The sequence below is a fragment of the Diadema setosum genome, chromosome 12, assembly GCF_964275005.1.
Source record: "Diadema setosum chromosome 12, eeDiaSeto1, whole genome shotgun sequence".
Classification (NCBI taxonomy): domain Eukaryota; kingdom Metazoa; phylum Echinodermata; class Echinoidea; order Diadematoida; family Diadematidae; genus Diadema; species Diadema setosum.
The window spans coordinates 21,960,431-21,978,149 of NC_092696.1; the positions used below are offsets into that span (position 1 = coordinate 21,960,431).

Genomic DNA, 17,719 nt, shown 5'->3' on the forward strand with positions numbered 1-17,719 from the left:
AAGCTTGCTTTACATTTTCGAAAATGGAGACTGGATTTTTAATTTATTCGTAGTTGAATCCGGAGCCCCGGATGTGCCACATATTTTGTTGGTCCTTTTTTATTGTTTGTTTCTGTATCTTGATAGACTACGGACCTGATGAAGCAAAGGGTTATTTGTAAAATTATGCTCCAGAAAACCTCGTTATAATACTGTTTTACTTGATACAATGTATATTGTTTAGTGATTTGTAATCGACATTATTGGTTTTTGTATGCTGCCTTATCTTATTTTTTTTCTTTTCTTGTTTATTTTTATTTGTATAATCATGTCTTTGATCTCTGTAATTTTGTTTGATGTTGTTTAATAAAAATTGAAAGAAAAAAAAATCCTTGAGATGAATGTTATACTGACAACATTCTTTTCGAGTACTGCACAAAGAGTAGAAATCAATTACCATGGTAATGTATACAGGCAATTGACCTGCTAAATTCTTTGACTTGGTTCAATTTTGATTTATTCATGTGCGTGCACTGTACAAAATAATATGGACAGTTTGTACATGGAATAAACCATTTAGATGTCATACATTTTGTGTGGATCGTCATAATTATGATTTTAAAAAATGCTTGACTCGGACGTCCAGTACTAGTAGATTATGGACAGATGCATTAATTTTAGAAAAAAAAAAGTCTTAGGCACGTTCTTCAGGTTTCATAGTCAGGGATTTGAAAGAAGAAATACTGCGCAAAGCGTAGAAATTTGATAATGTACACACTAGTGTCAGGTAATACACCTTGACGACATAGCAAACAAAAATGAGAAAATTATCTTATCCTGACATTTTCATGAAGACAGATATTACTAGTAACAGGCATATAGATAGATAAGTCAATTACTATCTGGCCAGCGAGAGGGAAAGATTCAAGGTAATGTTGTGGACGGATAGGTACACATACTTGTAGATGCACGGGTGGACAGAGAGATTCAACAGACAGATCCGTAGATGGATTATCCTATTGATTAGTGGCTGGATTCCAGAGTGGCAGTCGGTGCATTGTTTCGGATCGAGAACGCGGTTTTGCAGTTTGAAAGACCATTTGTATACCGTAGAGGGCGCTTGTTTCGCGGGCTTAGAGGTCAGGCGCAGAGGCGAAATTACAAAGGTCATTCCCAAATCGAGGCAAGCGTGCGGGGTGAGCGAGCTTGGTGCTGCGATTATCTGTTATTTTTCTCGATTTCCACCCGTTAGATTGGTGTCTGTGATCCCTCATCACTTTGGTAAGTATAAGATAGCTACGTAGAATTATTCGAATCAGCTTCCACGTTTGGTTGTAGTGCTCATCGCGTGAAAGGACGACATACTAATGGTGATGTCGCAGATGTATTGTTTGCTACACGAAAGCTCGCTGCACCGACCATTTTCGTAAGGATAGCGTGTACCCCGTGTGTTGATGCGTGTGTACGTGTGCGTCCAGCCCGTGTGTGTGTGTAATCATGCTATGTTCGCCGCTATGAGTCTGCAAGTACGTATGCGGATAGATTGTGCGTTGAACTGACGACTTGAAGGAAGTCTAGTTTGTAAACTCGTAGACTCGATCAAGAAGTCACTTTTGTATTTTCCGTGTTAAATGTTTACCCAAAGGCAGTGTTGATGGTGTAATCTTCTTGTAATGTTGTAATATTGGATGACTGTGGATTTTTTTCGAGTTATGTCTGATTTTAGTTGCCATTTCAAATGAAACTACACCGAGCATCTGCAGAAAGTGTATTAAAAATCAAAACACTGCACTGAATGCTGAACCTGTGTGCCCGTGGCTGTGCCTGTGCCGTGTATGTGAAAGTTGTGTCTGTTCTCTGTCGCCATTCAATTCAATTCCTTTGGCTGTGTGCACATGACATAGTTGGGTAAAAAGGCTAAGCTAGACTTGTAACTGCACTGTGGCTTTTTCAATACCCACACATAAGAATCTTGTTGTGCTTTTGTTAATATTGACATGATGCTTCCTCCTTTTTCCTAGATAGCAGGTAAATAATGACAAACTTTATTATTTTGGATATTTAGAAATCTATATGACACTGACAGATGCTTGGTTAGAAAATGTTTACACACATGATTGATATGATAACTGAGAAATCCATGTCCATTTTGTGGATTTTAAAAAAGGAAGTTAAAGCTTCAAAAACTGTCACTGTCGGTAGGGGAGCCTAGCTGAAAAATCATGAAATTGAATAGCACTATTAGCAGCCTGATTTATGATACTTCTTATGCCATGGAAGCCCAAAGTGTTGGTGCTGGTCTTTGCAATACATGGCCATATATGGGTATTGAGAACTACCGTATACGCTATATATTTCGCGTGGGTTTTATTTTCGTGAATTTCGCGAGTCGGGAGCTATTCGCGAAATTAACAACACGCGAAAATATTACCTTCCAAAATGAATCCCTTGCCTTGACGATACGAACATTTTACAGCTTACCGAACAGACCATACTGGCTATTAAGCTTGTTTACGTACTGTACATATTATGCATGTCCACGTCTAACTAACGATTACTACATTTAGTATACACAGCCCAGTCGCTGTGGTAGCATTCGTTGCTAGTAAGTTGAAAATTCACACTTTCTTTGCCACTTCATATTTTCTCTGGTCCCCCATTCGCGAATTTAACCACTCGCGAAAATGTGTGACATCGGCAATTCGCGAAAATTTATGTACGCGAAAATTATAGCGTATACAGTACTTCACAGTTCAGATAGCTTTTTGTTAATGTCAGTGCCATATTGTGTCTGAAGTGCTGTGAAATTGTGAGAATTGTAGTTGATTTAATTGTGATGTAATGGTCTATTAATCCAAGACTTTTTCTTTTTTTTTAAACTATCATTTCTGCATTTGACTGCAAGTGAATATTAAAAAGGATTTTTTTTCCCCCTTCTTAATTCTGTTTCCCACATCAAAATTCGACAAGCCACAATGCCGCGCAGATCACGCTCGACCGATGCCCCAGTGGGCCGCCGCAGCAGCGCCCGTCTGGCCAAGCAGCCAAAGGTCGACATGTCAGAGGTGCCCGCCAGGGGTAGGAGGTCGTCGCCTCCACCTCCGAAGAAGACGACTGCGAGCCCCTCGGGACGATCAAGGGGCCGCCCCAGGACGTCGGCGCCCAAGGAGCCAAGCCCCGCCAAGAAGACCACAGGAAGGGGACGCAAGCGAAAGGCCGAAGATGAGGCCGAAGAAGAACCTGAGTCAAAGGTGTGTTAACAGTTTATTCCTAATTTATTCTTTGTTTCATAAAAATTTTGTGTGTCCCTGTTGTAACCCTGAAAATTTGATTCCTTTCGTAGGCTGGTATATTGTAGAGTTAGGTAGAACTTCTCATTCAGACCTTTCCTCCAAAAAATAAAACTGGAAATGAAGAGGAAATAAATACTTCAAATTTTCAGTGAATTTATTTGGACCCAAAATAAAATTTCAACAATTGCTCTGGGTACAAAAGAGAAGCATATTCTCAAGTGACATAGTGTTACTTTTTCATTTCTTTTTTTTTTAAGTCTTGAGGTGAGATTTCATACGCAATTTTGAGAGATATTATTCTTCAACTATGCCAAATTTTGTGATGTTGGCAAAAGGAATGTTTGTTCTTAACAGTGATGAAGACAGAATCTCAAATAATATGCTGTCAGATATTCTCTTCCTACCCGTCAGTTGCTGCATTGCCACACTTCCAGTTTAAATCGCCTGCCAAGGAGTATAATGGTGATGGCATTGTCCACAAAGTCTGTGAATTATAAACACTTTTCAGCTTCTGAAACAGAGAGCATGTTTACAGACACTCCTGTTAACAGTGCTGAATATGAGGGAAGCAATAAGTTTGCAAAGTAATTTCACCTTTCTTTTCTTTTTTCTTTTTTTAAGGAGGTTGTCTTTAATACTCTTTGGGATGTTGATGGAACAAGCCACCCAGCAATAATTTGATGAAAGCAACATGTTATAATTGGGTTTTTATGACCTTTGGTGATAAGCAATCATATCATATAAAAATGCTTTTTTTGCAATTTCTGTTTTTGTATATCACCTCTAAAATCACCTAAGCAAGTTGATAATGCAGAGAAGTGAAATATTTTATTGTATGACCCATCGAAAGCATATAAAAGTGCTGAGGCTTGCAGAATGACAAAATGTAAGGTTTTTTTATAGTGGATGGTTGATAAAAAGTGTGAATTCTAATTATGTCATTTGGACTACACTTGACCCGACGTCTGCCATGCTGGACCTCATCACAGCTGTCAAAGGAGGAGGAAGAGGAGGACCAAGCCGATGGAGACGCTGAGGAGACGGCGGCACCAGAGGAGGCCCCAGAGGAGGAGCCAGAGGCAGCAGCAGCTGCAGCAGCCTCCGAGGACAAGCAGGAGGAGGCGGTTGCCGCCGGGAACGATGAGGCCATGGAAGAAGACGGCAAGCAAGAAGATGGGGTGGGCCCGGACGGTGATGCCGCGAACAACCAGGAAGGTAATCATTCAAAGACGACAATAAAGTGACATTCTGTCGGACTGTTTTGACGTAATTTCTCTCTGATTGTCCCCTCTCCTTTTTGTGGTATGTTCCTCCCTCCTCCCCCCCCCCCCCCCCAAGCTGATTTTGCAAACTTCTTGACAGGAGGGCAGTCTACCACATCCACACACCCTCCTCTGCAGGTTTGATGATCTTGCTGCAGGGCTGCGTTCATCCAGACACTTCATGCGGAAGCAAGCGCCTAGTCATGCGGAGTTGCTGTGCTGTATTGGCAGCGTGAGATTTGTGAGACCCCAGATCAACTCAAGATCACCATTAAGTTAAGAAATGGATGGATGTCAAAAACAAGGAGATAGAAGAACAAAATTCAAAATTCCTTTTGAGTCAATTACTCAGAACATGGTTGACCTTTCCAAGAAAGCCAGCTGCAAGTCAAGTTTCACCACTCGAATGCAATGAAGTGCAAAGTTTTGATGTTAGAGTAACAAGTGCAGTTACACTGGTTAATTGTTTGTTTGTTTGTTTTTTCCATAACATTTTATAGTAGTTCACATATTTGATTGACCAGTAAGTATTGCAGCAATTGCCTGTGTGTTATAAATGCATTGTTCTAGTGGCTGGCATGAAGTATCTTTTAATTTGTACTTATTTCAAGTTACTGAATTTCTCATCTAGGCTTTAAATGGACGAAAGTGCATCAGTGTTCCAATGTCTACGCACTGGAGTATGAAGCACCCATCGGTAAGCAGAGCCATTTTACCAGGCCCCTGGATTTATTTTGTCTGTCCAGGTCCAGAAAGTTGTTGGTTTGTGTGCTTCCTTTCCATGTATCACAACATCTGAGGCGAGGTTGATACAGTACGGAGAAAACTGTCTGCTGTTTCACAATGGCTGTGAATTTTGAACGCTCTGTTTATATGCTAGCGAAGGCCACAGGATGTTGTGGGTGGGGTGGGTTAAGGGTCCCGGTTTTTGCAAGTCATTGTTTCTTGTTGCTGCTTTCTCCCCTCCCCTTCCTGGCCAACGAACGCCTTCTTTTCCCATTCTCTGCTGACTGACCTCCGTCCTGAGGAAGACTGACCATTCAGACCCCTGTGGATGTCCACATGTTCTTTTGTTTGCGGACGATGCGGATTCCAAGCTTGGATTCACTCTGTGGGACTGGAAAGCCCACGTGAGGGGATCTTCCCAAAGTGGAATTGGCGGGGATTTTCAAAGAGCAGTCCTGGGTCTATTGTCATCCCCAAGGCCATTGATTTTTTAATGCGCCCCAGTGGGCAGAGGGAACACAGGACCTAGTTTAAAGAGGGGGTTTGGCCTGATTATGTAATACCATTGTTTGGATGAGATGAAAGGGCCCAAGGTGGGATTTGCCCTGTATGCTCTGTGACCAGTCTTTACTCCCAGACCAGTGTGCTTTGTGTTCACTTTGTGTCCACAAACCACACACAAGAGTTGTCAAATAAAAGGAAACATTCATTCCCGTTTGTAGAACTAGGTTTAATGTTGCAAGGTTGTAGTGTGTTCTTTAAAGTACTTTAGCCCTAGTAGGGTGCATTTACAGACCCTGTGTAGACAATAATTGACTTGTGTTGGGTAGAGAAAATGTTGATCTCCTTGTGCTGAGACTATTACCTGAAGGTACCGTGTCATGAATAGACAATCCAAGGTGGTAGTGGTTTCAGACACTCCTCAGTCTTAAGACTGTGCAAGGCGAGCCCCTTTTGTACATCGTTTCCACATGAATGGTACCATCTTTCTCAAATCCTCATCAGAACCAAGCCAGCTCTACCTGATTCTTGGTGGCAAGATTATTTTAGGGCAAAATTGATTACCAGCGTCAATGAAATCTCAAAGCTTTGTAAATAGTGTGGAATATTTATCATTGGGGAACTAACTGTGGTCATTAACTAGCATAAATACTATAGCTGAGAAATGTGAAGGTGTTGCTTGTAATCAGCAGTCAACAATGAAATATATTGCAGGCAAAAACAAGCTGATCGTAGGCCCAAAGTGCTTTTAGTATGCTTGTGAGTTCTTGGTTGCATTTGAAATAATGTATTTGAGATTTTTTTTTCACAGTTTGCACAATTGTCCTTGCCTTTCCTTTTAAAGGACAAGTTCACCTTCATAGACATGTGGGTTGAGTGAATGCAGCAATATTAGTAGAACACATCAGAGAGAGTTTGAGGAAAATCGGACAATCCGTTCAAAAGTTATGAATTTTTTAAGTTTCTGCTCAGTCACGGCTGGATGAAAAGACTACTTTAGCTTGTGATGTCACATGTGTACAACGATATAAAGAAAGAATAAAGAAAATTCAACATATTTCCATTTTTCTCGCATAACAAAAGAACACTCAACTTCTCTCTTTCAGAAGGAAGGGGAATAATATTACCCTTAACCCTAAAGGGGCCGGGCTTTTTTGGCTATGCTCAGACCGGGGGGGGGGGGGCGGATTCCGCCCCCCCCCCCCCGAGATCTCGGCCATCGGTGGTGCGATCGCGATGAAATTTTGCATGCGTGAGACCCGCGTCATAATCTACAAGATTGTGTTATAAGATTTTTTGAAACAATCAATTTCTAATTTTAATTAATTAATTATGCAAATTAAGCTCAAGGTGATATTTTAGCTTAATTAAAAGCATTGAGAGTCTAATTTTTGATCTGTAAATCTGTTTTAGCATATTCAACAATTGTACATCACAAAAACTTCCAAAACTCATTTCAATTCTTATGTATTTTATTGTTTTCAGAATTTCTTATGTATTTCTCTGTTTTTCAACTTTTGTTTTTTCTTTGTTTTTTCATTGGAAATTGTCACTGACCACTTTTCTACCATAATTAGCACAAAATTAATCAATGAAAGTGATTAATTGTAAAAATAATCAGGTTTTTATGCCTTTCATGACAGAGCACTGTTTTCCATAGGAAATGTACACAAAATCACAAAATTGTGCCCGTTTTGGAGCGACATTCCGTTACAAAAATGGGCGTGGCTTCGCAAAAGTATGCGCGGACGTTGCAAATTTGGTCTCAAAAGTTGCGCGAGACTTGAACGAAGAAAGTCAAGAAGCCTCGCGATGAGGCCTTCTCGCGTTACAGAATTATAGCGCGAAACGTCGAGGGGGGCGGATTCCGCCCCCCCCCCCCCCTGGCCCTTTTAGGGTTAACATACGTCATTAACAAGTCGAAGAAATTTGCAGTTTTAATCGAAAAGTAAAGTTTTGTGAAATTCTCTTTTTATTTTCCTTTATATCGTTGTACGCATGTTACATCATACACTGTAGTAGTCTTCTTATCCAGCAGTGACTGTGCAGATACTTTAAAAATTCATAACTTTGAACGGATTGTCCGATTTTCTTCAAACTTTCACTGATGTGTTCTACTAATATTGCTGCATTCTCTCAATGCTTATGTATATGAAGGTGGACTTGTCCTTTAATGAAACTTACAAAAATTTAATAATTTCTATCAAATTATGTGTTTTGAATAATTTTCAATGATGACATAATCTCTGACTTGTGCCATTTTGAGGGGAATCAGTTTGGCAATGGCTTGAACATTTGGACTATGGTGCCAATTCATTTGAATTCAATTGTGGCGGTTACTAAGGCAACTGTTGAGTTACCAGTGATGGCCTCTGGGTGTCCTGATAGTGTCGTTTGATCAAATCACATACCTGGCAGTATTTGGTATAAAGTATACATCTATGGAAGGTATTATTGATCCCCAAATTCTCGCTGAATTTCGGTATTAATATGGAACATTGCTTTAAGTTTAGTATTGAAACCGTGCTTGAAGTTTCAGGACACTCAAAACAGCTTAAAGTTTGGGATATGTTGCACAGCTGTGCATATATATGTTACATTTAGTCTTCCAGGGAGTATCAGAAACTGAGGCAAAGTTTCAGTCTGAGAGTCAGGATTGTACCAGGTTTGGTACACAGCAATTCTTTGAACATCATGGCCATGGGAATGGGATAGGCCCCCTCCCCTCGCATTCTTCCACCCCTCTGGCTTTGTGGCTTCGCCCCATCGCCACTACATATATTATTTTTCAGATAATTGTTTTGTGGCTGGCAGACTACGTAAATTTGTGTCGATGAAATCTCCTTCCCGCATGTTGCCCAGATCTAATGTAGGAAGAAAAAGTGAGACTTGTCAAAGGTGTAGAATGTTTCACTGTGTTTTGATAATGGGGTAGTATGTTCTGTTCCACCATCCTTCAAATCATTTCCACAAATTCCAAGGGAATTTTGTCCCAAGATGACCTTCCATGCGCGGAGTGAGTACTCTGTTTACCAAATATAGAAATTATGCTGCATTGACATACATACTCACTTGGTGTTTTTCCCCACAACACTTAACCCAAAGTGTTTGTGTTGAAAATTGCATGAATTTTTTCCCCCCAGATAGCACGTCCGGTGGCTTGCACACAGGTGTAAAAACACCGTCCCCATCTTGACGTTCCTGCATTGGAGTTTGGCTGAGCTGTAAGATTATGCCTCTGATTTTGGCACGAGTAATTCTGCATAGCGTGAGAGCAGCTGACATGCCGTGTTGCCTCGGTATCAATGTGTCTTTCATCAGTTTTTGTCTTGCGTGCATTCCAACCCTTTGTCCTGGTTTCTCCTCTTTGCACATATTCTTATCATGAACAGATGTTGAATGATCTCTGATTTCCTTCTCCGTTACAGGTGACGGATTCTCAGAGTTACTAATGTAACTATCTCTCAATAACGAATGCTTTCTTCTCTCATTGCTCACACAGTTACATTTTCTGCAAATTCTTCCCCATATTTACCATCTGCTCAAATGTTTTTTTTTATTGTTTTTATCAGTTTTTATTTTGTGAGATGCTGAAAAGTTTCGTTTCTAATTGATTCTTATCTCTGATGTTCGTATTCTTTGTTTTTGTGTCTGTTTACATCCCTGTAATACCCCCATGCCAAATTATGATTAAGAAACTGTTGTAGACTGTCTCCACAGTGTGTGCAAGATGTTGGTGTAGCATTCATTACCCTTTTTTTTCTAGCTGCTCTATTTTTTTATTTGATGTTTGTCTTTTGTCATCGAGCTCTTTTTCTTTTTCATCTCAAAGTCTTGCCACCCCCTACCTTATCTTTCGTTTTGTTGTATGTACTGTATCCTTGCTACTCCTCATGACATATTTTCTTTAGATTTCTGTGGTTTGACATAGATGCTATCCCTCTTAATTGCGAGCATTTAGTGGTCATTTAATCATTTATTTATATTCCAAATACCAATTTGTCTTGGGATGACTGTAATTGATATGAAAGTGGCAGTTTTTGTTTATCAACTGGCAGCCAGGGAAAGAAGTTTATTCAAATTACTGTCCTCAGGTGAGGGAAAAAAAAAAATAATAATAATAATAAATAGATAGTTTTAACCCTAAAAAGACTGGGCTATTTTGGTAGCTCGAAAGGGCCCCCCCTTAAGATCTCAGCAGTGGATTGCGCGATCGCCGCGGAAATTTGCACAATGGTAGTGTGCGATGTAATCTACAAGATAGTATATTTAAATTTTCCAAAATAGTCTTCTTTTCTTTTATTTTGATTAATTATGCTAATTTATGCGCGAAATCAGACTCTTTGATCTAAATCAGTAAATAAAGCTCCAAAAGTGCTCATTTTTGGTCTAATTATTCTTTGTGGCATTCTTAGCAAATGTACTTGAAAAAAAAAATCGGTATCAAAATTAATTTCTTATTTATTTTATTGTTTTATGCATTTCTTATGTATTTCTTTGTTTTTTCGACCTTTTGTTTTTGCTGTTTTTTTTTAAACAAAATTTGTGGCAGACACTTTTTGAAGCATGATACTACTAAAACAAATTAATTTTAGCCATTGAGAGTAAAAATAAGCATATATTTATGTGAACCATGTGAAAAAACTCAATTTGCATTGACTTTGTACACAAAATCACATTTTTGAGCCATTTTCGGTCTCACGTGCATGTACAAAAAGTTATGTAACTTCAGAACCGTACCCCCGGGCGTCACAAATTTGGCGTCAAAATGTGCGGGAAACTCGAAAGAAAAAAGTCATAGAGCATCGCGCAGAGAGCATTGCATGTTGCAGAGTAATCGCGCGAAATGTCGAGGGGGGCCTTTTAGGCGCCCCCCCCCCAGTCTTTTTAGGGTTAAACAGATCAATTCAGCATGAAGTGGAAGTCATTTGATTATTAAATAACTAATATGTCAGCGAGACATTGTCTATTTCATAGCCAGAGGCTCTTGCAAAATAGAGTAATTGTGAAATCTTTTGATGAGCTTCATAAAAGGGAGAAATTGTCATAAAAGTTTTCTCAAAGTTTTTTTTTTTTTTTTTTTTTGCATTATTAAAATCAGTCATTTAAAGTGAAAAAAAAAATCATCCAAATCAAACTGTGCTTGAGGTTTTGCCGTGTGTTTCGTCGCCCATTGTCTATGGTCTTCCTCCCTCAGGCAAGTCTTGTTTATCATTTGCTCTTTTCGCCCCTCTGTATACACCCTGTGTAAGGTCCGAGTCTGTCACACAATCCATTGCAGTTGAATGTTCTTTCCATGATCATGCACAAACACATGTATCCCGTAATTCTCCTCTCAGAAGCAGTCGCGGTGGCAGATGACACTCTAATAGAGTCGATGCCGACACCACCAGCCGAGACATCGGAACCGCCCGCAGAGCAGGCAGCAGCAGAAGCAGCTCCTTCAGTGCAGCCAGATGAAACCGAGGTTGAACCACAGGTACCAGCAGAAGCCAAAGAAGCCCCCGCAGTTGAACCGGTCAAGGTTGAGCCAGAAGTGCCAGCCGAACCAACACCAATGGAAACCGAGCCACCTCAAGAAGAGGCCGAAGTTGTGAAGGAAGTTGATTCTCAGCCAGTCTTACCTAGCCCCCAAGTAGAGGAATCACCGGCCCCTTCCCAGCAGGAGCAAGAGGTACCTGCTCCTGTTAGCCAAGAAACTGACTCTAAAACACCTGAGGGTGCCCCCGAAACAGACTCAAGACCAGTGGTCCCAGCTTCCGATGCGGAGCCCACAGTTTTAGAACCATCGGCACAGGAACCAGCGGTCTGTGAATCTATGGAGGTGGAACCTGTGGTTTCGGAAGCATTGACTTCAGAGCCTGTGGTTTCAGAACCAGCAGCTTCAGAACCTGTGGTTTCAGAACCAGAGGTTTCAGAGCCTGCGGTTTCGGAGCCTGCGGTTTCGGAGCCAGCTGTTTCAGCTCCTACGGTTCCAGAGCAAGCGGTTCCAGAGCCCATGGTTACAGAAGCACCTGCTTCTGAGCCAAAGGCCCACGAACCCCTGGCATCGGAGCCGGTCACCTCAGAACCCTCAACTGAAATTGCACCGGCTGCTGTCACGGACAATGTTGAAAAAGCAGAGGTGGAGGAGCAGGTATCTCATGCACCTGAACTGGAGATTCCTAGTGCTGCACAACCTGTCCCTGAAATACAAACCCGTGCCCCCACCAGTGAAGAATCGACGCATGACCAGGCTTCAACCCCAACGCCCCCAACAGAACTGCAGCAGCAAGCAGAAACAACTGAAATTGTCCCTGAAGTGCAACCCCAAATTCCAGAGATCCGTGTCACAGAGCACCCTTCAGAGCCATCAGAGGCACCAGCAGAGGCATCGGCAGAGCCCAGCTCACACCAACAGGTGCCCGCGGAGACCACACCAGCTGCTGTTGCTGCGCCGGCAGAATTGCCAGCGGCACCCGATGTTCCTGCGGAGTCTGTGTCTGGTGAGGTTGCTTTGGTCGCCCTCTGGATTGGCGTACTATTTAAGTTGTTTGTTTTCAGTTGATTTCTTTTTTTTATGTGTTTGGCCATTTTACTCTGACAAAAGTTTTCGCCGTTGCTGCAGTCTTCTTTCTTTTTTTTTTTTCGACTTTGCTTCCTCTCTCGTTCATTCTTCTCAACATTTCAACAAAGGCCTGGGGAACTTGGTAGCAGTGAATGCCATGCTGGTCTGTTCCATGTGATCCAGGAAAAAAAGAAATGACAAAAATTTTCTCTCTCCATCTGAAGTCTTCTTCTCCTATCTCTTACTACCTTGTACTAGCCTTTTCTAGCTCTCAGAGTCAGTACATAAGAACTTGTGCTTACAAATTAATCAAATTTTAAAGTAGCATTAAACTTTAGCCCCCCCCCCCAAAAAAAAAAAGGAAAAAGAAAAGAAAAAGGGGGGAGAAAAAAAAAGTACACAGTGACCCCGCTGTTCGCTTTCTTTTAATGTTTCCATTTGGTGAGATTAAAAAGTTTTTATAAAATCAAGCTAACAAAATGTAAAACCTTTACAGATATTGATTTGATGTGGTGATAGCATTAATAGCCAGATCTCAAAAAGTCATATATCATGGAGTTAGGTTAGAATTAAAAAAAAAAAAAAAAAAAAAAAAAATGTGTCTTAAGGAAGGGGTTTCTTTTCTTGTGTAGCTGTGATGATAGAAACAAATGAACAAATGAATTTAGGTTCCTTTGATTTGGACACTTATTACAAAAATGTGCAAATCTCAAATAAAACAGTGATAGTGGACCCTTTAGAATTTAGATGTTGGGCCAAGGAATAAGTGGTGTATTTGAGATACAAATATCAAAGTTTGAAATGTTTTGGGAAGGCTTTTTTTTTCTCTTTCTTTTCTTTTTTTTTTCTTTTTTGTTTTGCCTTGATAAAAATTCTCTGTAGAGTCTTGTTTTTCCCAGTTTGTCTTTAAAGGACTGATGATTGGGAAGAGCATGGTAAAGTTTTGTGTCTGGAAGTCTGTTTTGAGAGGTGGGAATGCCGCAAAATGATTTCAGCCACTTATACACTCATCAGCAAATGATGTAGAAACAATTAGCTCTTTCCTGTAGAGACTGAGAATGTAAAAGTATCTTTCTCATTCGTAGTTCCATCCAGTGTTGGTTCCTTATCGCTACCGCAAATGGTTTGATGTCTAATTCAAACAAATCTCAGGGACGTTTTGGTATTTAAGGAGAAAATCTTGTAACTCTTATCCTCGCCAAATTAACAAAGTACTTGAAATCAGAGCTAAACAAACATACATAGTATTCATTGCAGTGCTATGCATGAGGTACCCTCACGAAACAAGTGTGACTCTCCCATGTTGGCATGTTTCAAATTTATTGCTGCATTATTCCTGAAAGGAGACTTGTTGCTTCTTTGTCGCAAACTTTTGTCACTGTGTCTTGGTTCTGGTTTTTGTGCACAAGTTCTGGTACTTCCCTCTCTGCCCTTTCTTGTCATTCATGCTTTGATGTCGTAAAAGCAGCGAACTTTTTGCTATTTATAACCGTGTTCATCATACATAACCAATTTGTTCTTCAAAACAAGATTTTCCCTTCTTTTTTTTTCTTTTTTTTTTTTTTTGTAGTGGTCTTGCATTTTATGACTAATGCATGTTTGGAAGCTAACTATTAAAAAAAAAATGCATGTGCTGATCATACTGAGTTTGGGTTGATGTTCTCACTAACTTTATTAATATATTCATAGTCACAACTTTTTTTTTTTCTTTTAGTAACCTTGATGTGGAAAAAAGTATTTCATCTCAATTCTCATCCCCCTTTTTTTTTTCCTTCTTTTTTTCAACAATTTCCCTCATTTTCCCTTTTCCCACACGGGTGGTTTCAGAAAAAGTTAAGCACATATGAAATGTTACAAAATATGCCTTAGCTCCCTAGTTGATATAACCCCAAAATATTTATCTGAGTATTAAATGCAATAATGCAAAAATTTGTCATTGAATTGATTTAGTTAGCAGAAGTTGGCAAATGGAGATAAGTATTTGTAGTGGATTTTTTTTTTTTTCAAAAGTGAGCAAGTGTTTAGCAGTCCAGTATATCTTGATTGTACTGGAGGGTAGGTACAATATAGCAAAAAAAAAAAAAAAAAAAAAGGAAAGATGTTTAGCCCATATATAACACATAAGATGCTTCTGATACATTGTATGACAAGTTTATGTTGATTATGCTGATTTTTAGCTTGTTTGTGTTTTTTTTTTCCTTATTTTATCTTTTCTTTTCAACCATACATGGGAGATTTGCTGTAGAGAAAATGAGGGTTGCCCATATTTTAAAGGCAACATCCAGATACACACCAGAGCAATTCATGTTTCAGGCCCATTTTGATGAGAAAATGGCTCTTTGAAAGAGATTATCAAACCCTCTAGTACATTTATTCCCATCACTGGCATCCTGGGGTTAGTTTGTGTACAGCTGTACAGCTCATCAACACGAGCTACCAGTCAGTGAGTTTTAGTGAAACACAGGGTCGTGTAAGTGACATGGAAGGTTCCAGACTATAATGCGCTGTCTAAAAGTCATGGAACGTTATTACTGGCATTACAAGGGCTCTTGGAACATGCTATCTGTGTTTTGTTATTAGTGCTGCTGGCATAAAGACACTTGCTCGGGAAATATCACAAATTCTGCATCCTATGGAGCAATGTACACCTTTGGCAACGCTGCACACTGGCACTGCTCCGACAGTCGAGGACCAGTAAAATTACTTTTGGACCAGTTACTTTTTCCAAAATTAAAAGAGACTAGTAAAAAAAAAAAAAATATGGGGGAAAAAAATGGGTATCTACTGGTCTGTCAGACAGGTCAGACCAGTAGGAAAAAAAAAAAAATGGGTTAGTGTGCATCCCTGGATATATAAAGTCAACTAAAACAATTTCATCTCAGTGTAACTCTTAAACAACTTTGTTTCTTTGATACAAGGTCAGCTGTATACTTGTTTAAATCTTGTCACTTGTTGATGATTGACTGATATTCAAAGTCTCTAAACTATCCATTGCTCCAAATATGTTCCCAGTGAGGGAACATTAGGTTATGTGATTTTTCCTTCAAAATTCTCTCTTTTTTTTTTTTTTTTTAAAGGGGGGGGGGGGGATGGGTATGAATTTTGATATCAAAGGAAAAATGCAAAAACATTATGGATTTATTGAAGGTTTTTAGAGCTTTAAAATGGAGACTCCACACACCGTGTGAGAGTAATTTAGGTACATATTGCAACTCAACCTAGTGAACAGGAATAAAGTACAACATATGCCATGTATTTTGCAATGTTTGTTTTTGTATGTTTTGTTCATTGACCGAAATTTGCAAAATTTTAACAACTTTAGGAAATATCGCCACCTGTAGCAGAATCTCCCCATTGTCTCTCATGTAGGAAATAGATCACATTTTTTCTCAAAAAGGGATTATACACAATACTATTTTATGCTTCCATCACAGTGATTCTTGACCACGAAGAGAACCACTCGCAAAACTGTCTTTCAAATTGTGATTTGTGAAATATATCTCCTATGCAGTAACAGATTTATCACTTTTGCGTAATTGTGTGATGCTAAACTTTCCTCTCCTTTTGCAGCTGAAAGCATTTAATGTCCTTTGTTGCCTAGCCTCTTGTCAAGGCCCTCTCGCTGTAATTGGCGAGCAAAGCGAGCCCAGGAGAGCGCGACAGCACGAGGGCCTTTTGAGATCTGCTTCACACATTATTATTCATGACACGTGAACCCTACTGAATATTCATATTAAAGGGTTCTGGTCGACCAATGGAATGGTGCGCTCCCCACATCCTCAGCCTTGGTGTAGTCACGCCTGTTCGCATGCATCACTGACCACCCGCGGAGGTCTGCGGCGTGCATTTGCTGTATTCAAATCGGGTTCGAGCAGACAAACATGCTGATTGGTCGAATTTTGCTCCTGAAATCGGGGAGCAAAAGCCAGTAATTCAAAGGGCTAACAAAAGGATGCGAAGCAGATCTCAAAAGGCCCTCGCGCAACCCCACTCAGCTGGGCTCTCTTCACCATACAGGAAGAGGGCATTGACAAAAGGCTATTTGTTGCCCTGCTTCCACCAAAAACTTCCTTGTAGCCTTTGCCCTACCCCAGTTTGAGTGCAAATATCCCAACTAGCATTTAGTTTCAATTGCACCCCGTCGCCTGGCATTATTTATCATTGGTCTGCGTTGTTTCTTCCCTTTAAGATGTACAGTAGGTTCTCTTCTCTGTTTGTTCTCATTAGTATTTTGTCAGCGCATGCTATGCATGTGCGGAAAATTGACGATAGAACAGAGATCTATGCTTTCAAGGGGGCCATAATTTACACTGTTTCGGGAATTGCAGCGTATGTGATATAGTATTAAACATCTCCAAAAGATTAATCATTTCTCCCAATGAATATCATAAAAGATATACATGAGTTATTGCTAGAAAAGGAAAAGAATTGCATCAGAACTTGTAAGCAGTTTTGGAGGATGCATTTGAAATCCTTTCCTTTGGCATATTAAAAGGTGGATTCCTATAAGTGGGTTCAAGATGCAGGTAGGGGCTGTATTTTACACTTTAGAAGAGATTGCAGTTCATCAGTTACTATATTTATATTTTTCTGTCTTTGTGCGCTGTCCTTGATCCCTGCTTCTTCTTATAACGTAAATTCCACCATACAAATGAATCCTAAGCTGGTGTGGGAAATCCAGAAATGGATGTTTTTGCATCTGCTGATCTCCGACGAGTTTTTATTACTATTATTATCATTATTATTATCATTACTATTAGTTACTGAAGGAATTGATTCGTAATTTGTCTAATCTAAAGGTTTTGAAGTGAGTTGTAATGTTTTTCAGCCTTATACTGTATGACCAGGGAAGAGTATGGGCATACAATACATACATACGTTGCTTTCTTTTTCTCTCCTCTATTCTCAAAATTCTGTAATGTACATTGTGTGCTGTTAATCCTTTGTTTTCTATGGGTCCTCAGCTGCTAGTCTCCATGTTAACTTTTCTTTCTAATTACAGTCAACCTTGCTTAAGTTAACCTCACTATTAAAGTCCTATAATCGCCTAAGTCAAAAGTCTTTTCAATCCCTATACTTTTTGTATTCTATTGATTTTAATCCCTTGAATTTCTTCGAATTTTCTCTAAGTCAAAGCTATTTCTTCAGTCTAAATAGATTTGACTTATACCCCTTTCATAAACTCAATAATGCGGATAATATCCGCAACATTTGGTCGTAAAATCGGAGAGGGGAAAGAATAATGCGCATTATTTCGACCCTTCTATTATCCGCATAATAGCAGCGTCGGGACGAGATTTTGAGTTTATGAACGCAAACCCAAATAATGCGGATAATTGCCGGGGTGCGGTCAAACGTCACCTGTCTTTCCCGCAGAAGGGGGGTGTGCAGTCACCATGACGATTATCCGC

The 17,719-nt window shown here is 39.9% G+C and overlaps 1 protein-coding gene across 1 annotated transcript in view; it reads left to right on the plus strand.

The window, feature by feature from the left end:
• Positions 1-1,140: 1,140 nt before the first annotated feature.
• Positions 1,141-17,719, plus strand: part of LOC140235666 (uncharacterized) — a 34,303-nt gene continuing 17,724 nt past the window's right edge. The window contains exons 1-4 of the mRNA XM_072315686.1: positions 1,141-1,260; positions 2,950-3,230; positions 4,262-4,487; positions 11,101-12,246. Of these exons, the coding sequence (XP_072171787.1) occupies positions 2,955-3,230; positions 4,262-4,487; positions 11,101-12,246 (1,648 nt within the window). The 5' untranslated portion in view covers positions 1,141-1,260; positions 2,950-2,954. The remainder of the gene's footprint in view (positions 1,261-2,949; positions 3,231-4,261; positions 4,488-11,100; positions 12,247-17,719) is intronic.